Here is a 1,993-nt window from a genome sequence, read left to right on the forward strand (position 1 = left end):
GCAAGGAATATTACAAGCCAAGCAGTGTGCCTGATGTGGACAACGTTGGTGATGACTCCCTGTATTCCCAGCCCTTATTCCACCACCAAAAGCAGAGCGACTTCATTCCAAAAGAAGAGACCCCACACTGTCATTCTAAAGGCAATTTCTCATCAAAAGGTAATTGCAAACCCATATTATGCTTCTTCCAAGTTGCCTCAGCAAACAGTGCAGTGCTGCCTGGAATGTGGATGGCTCCTTGGTACAGGATGGAAACCACCAGTGGGGTGGAAACAACCCATCAACAACGTGACCCCAACAAGAAACGCTGGGGAAGCTCTTGGAATGAAAACAGGGTTTGTTCCAGACTAAAATATTCACATGGTTTAGGAAGGTAATTTCTCAGTTCCCAATAACCAGGCACTAGGAGAGCTGAACTGCTCGAGCTCTCCACGCACAGCCCTCCCCCTGCCACGGGGTACTGGCAGCCACAGCTACCCCAAAATCTCTTCTCGGAGCTGCAACAGCTGATTAGTTAGAGCTGGATATTGTAATGAATGTGGCAATCTCTTTTTCAAGTCTAACAACACAGATGTGTGGGGATTCCCTCTCATCTGGCAGCCCCTCGTTTTGAAGGCACGTGCTCAATCCACCCTGCACAGCCCAGCCTGATTTTCTGAAGGAAACATGCGACCACATGGAGAGGAGAGAGCAGCACTGAGACACAAGCTTAAATCAAACAAAACAACCAGCACGAGAGAGCACAGCACCCTCTTCCTGAAGAGTCATGCAGCACATCACACTGGATTGGCATTTTTCTCCGAGGAAAGCCAAGGCAGGAGTGAGCAGCCTGGTCCTTCCCCCAGCTAGGCAGAAGCCTTCTTCCTTTTCTGCTCAGCAAACCACCTGTCGCTGCCGTCGGCGGCCATGGCCTGTGCAGGGGGAATGCTGGTACAGTGAGGGAGTGGCTGAGGCACCAGCACCCTGCTGCCCACACCCACCAGCCTCCCACCCACGCGGGCTGACCCCAGAGGCACCTTCTGATGCAAAAAGAAGCTATTCTGATGAGGATTATTTACATGCTGGGAAGGAAAACAGAGCTGAAACCCAATGCTCTCTGCTGCAGCAATAAAGCAGCTGGTGGTACCAGAGCAGAGCAGGAGAGTTTGAACACAGCTCCACCCCTCTGCTCGGGAGGATGGCCAGCTGCACTGATGTGACTCAAAGATCTGTTTTCTGTGACAATTTACACCAAAATGCTGCTGATGTGTCCAGTGAGACCCAGCACAACCCAGCTGCCCCACGAGCGAGGCTGGGAAACTCCAGCCAGGACACAGTGAGCTTTGAAAACTCACCCGTTGTCCTTAGGAAGATCATACAACTTGCTTCTCAGAAAAACTCCTCATGGAATGAAAATTAGAGTCTACAGGTATCTATAATCATTAATTTTTAACAGCTGGACTCAATGACCTTGAAGGTCTTTTTTCCACCCTGAGTGACTGTATCAGAAAGAAAAGGGATGTGCTGACAGTGTTACTTACATCATCCAACAGCTTGTCACCGTTGGGGTCCACCTTGGACAGATCCCTGAATGCTTCATCTCCCACAAAGCAAATTTCATGGCCATCCTAAAACAGGTTTAAAAGCAGGGAAGTTTAAGATAAATGGCAGAGAGAAATTTAAATCGAATCTAATCACCATTTCCATTATGACTCACAGGATCAGCCAAAATAATCACTTGCACTGTGGCTTTGCCAGGTGTGTCCAAGCTAACCAGAGGTGTTAAGATTTTCTGATTCTCCTTTTTCATCAGTGCTTCAATCTTTGGCAACTTAAAGAGAAAGCAAACAAAAAACAACCCTGGTCAGAGGAAGATCAGATGTACTCAGGCTATTCCCATGTCCAGCCCACCACCACCCCCAGCTCCATTATAAGAAATATAAGCAGAGTATCTGCTCAGTGTTATTTTGCTGACATCTGAGGCGTTTTGCTGAAGCCAGGAGTGAGGTTCACC

General features: G+C 48.4%; 1 protein-coding gene across 1 annotated transcript in view; it reads right to left on the minus strand.

Annotated features, from left to right (window-relative positions):
• Window positions 1-845: 845 nt before the first annotated feature.
• GLOD4 (glyoxalase domain containing 4) overlaps window positions 846-1,993 on the minus strand; it is a gene marked incomplete at its 5' end in the record, with an annotated part of 3,852 nt that continues 2,704 nt past the window's right edge. The window contains 3 exons of the mRNA XM_008945943.1: window positions 846-911; window positions 1,521-1,607; window positions 1,697-1,810. Coding sequence (XP_008944191.1) covers window positions 846-911; window positions 1,521-1,607; window positions 1,697-1,810 — 267 coding nt within the window. The remainder of the gene's footprint in view (window positions 912-1,520; window positions 1,608-1,696; window positions 1,811-1,993) is intronic.

Source organism: Merops nubicus, unplaced genomic scaffold (genome assembly GCF_000691845.1).
Source record: "Merops nubicus isolate BGI_N331 unplaced genomic scaffold, ASM69184v1 scaffold8928, whole genome shotgun sequence".
In the NCBI taxonomy this organism is placed as follows: domain Eukaryota; kingdom Metazoa; phylum Chordata; class Aves; order Coraciiformes; family Meropidae; genus Merops; species Merops nubicus.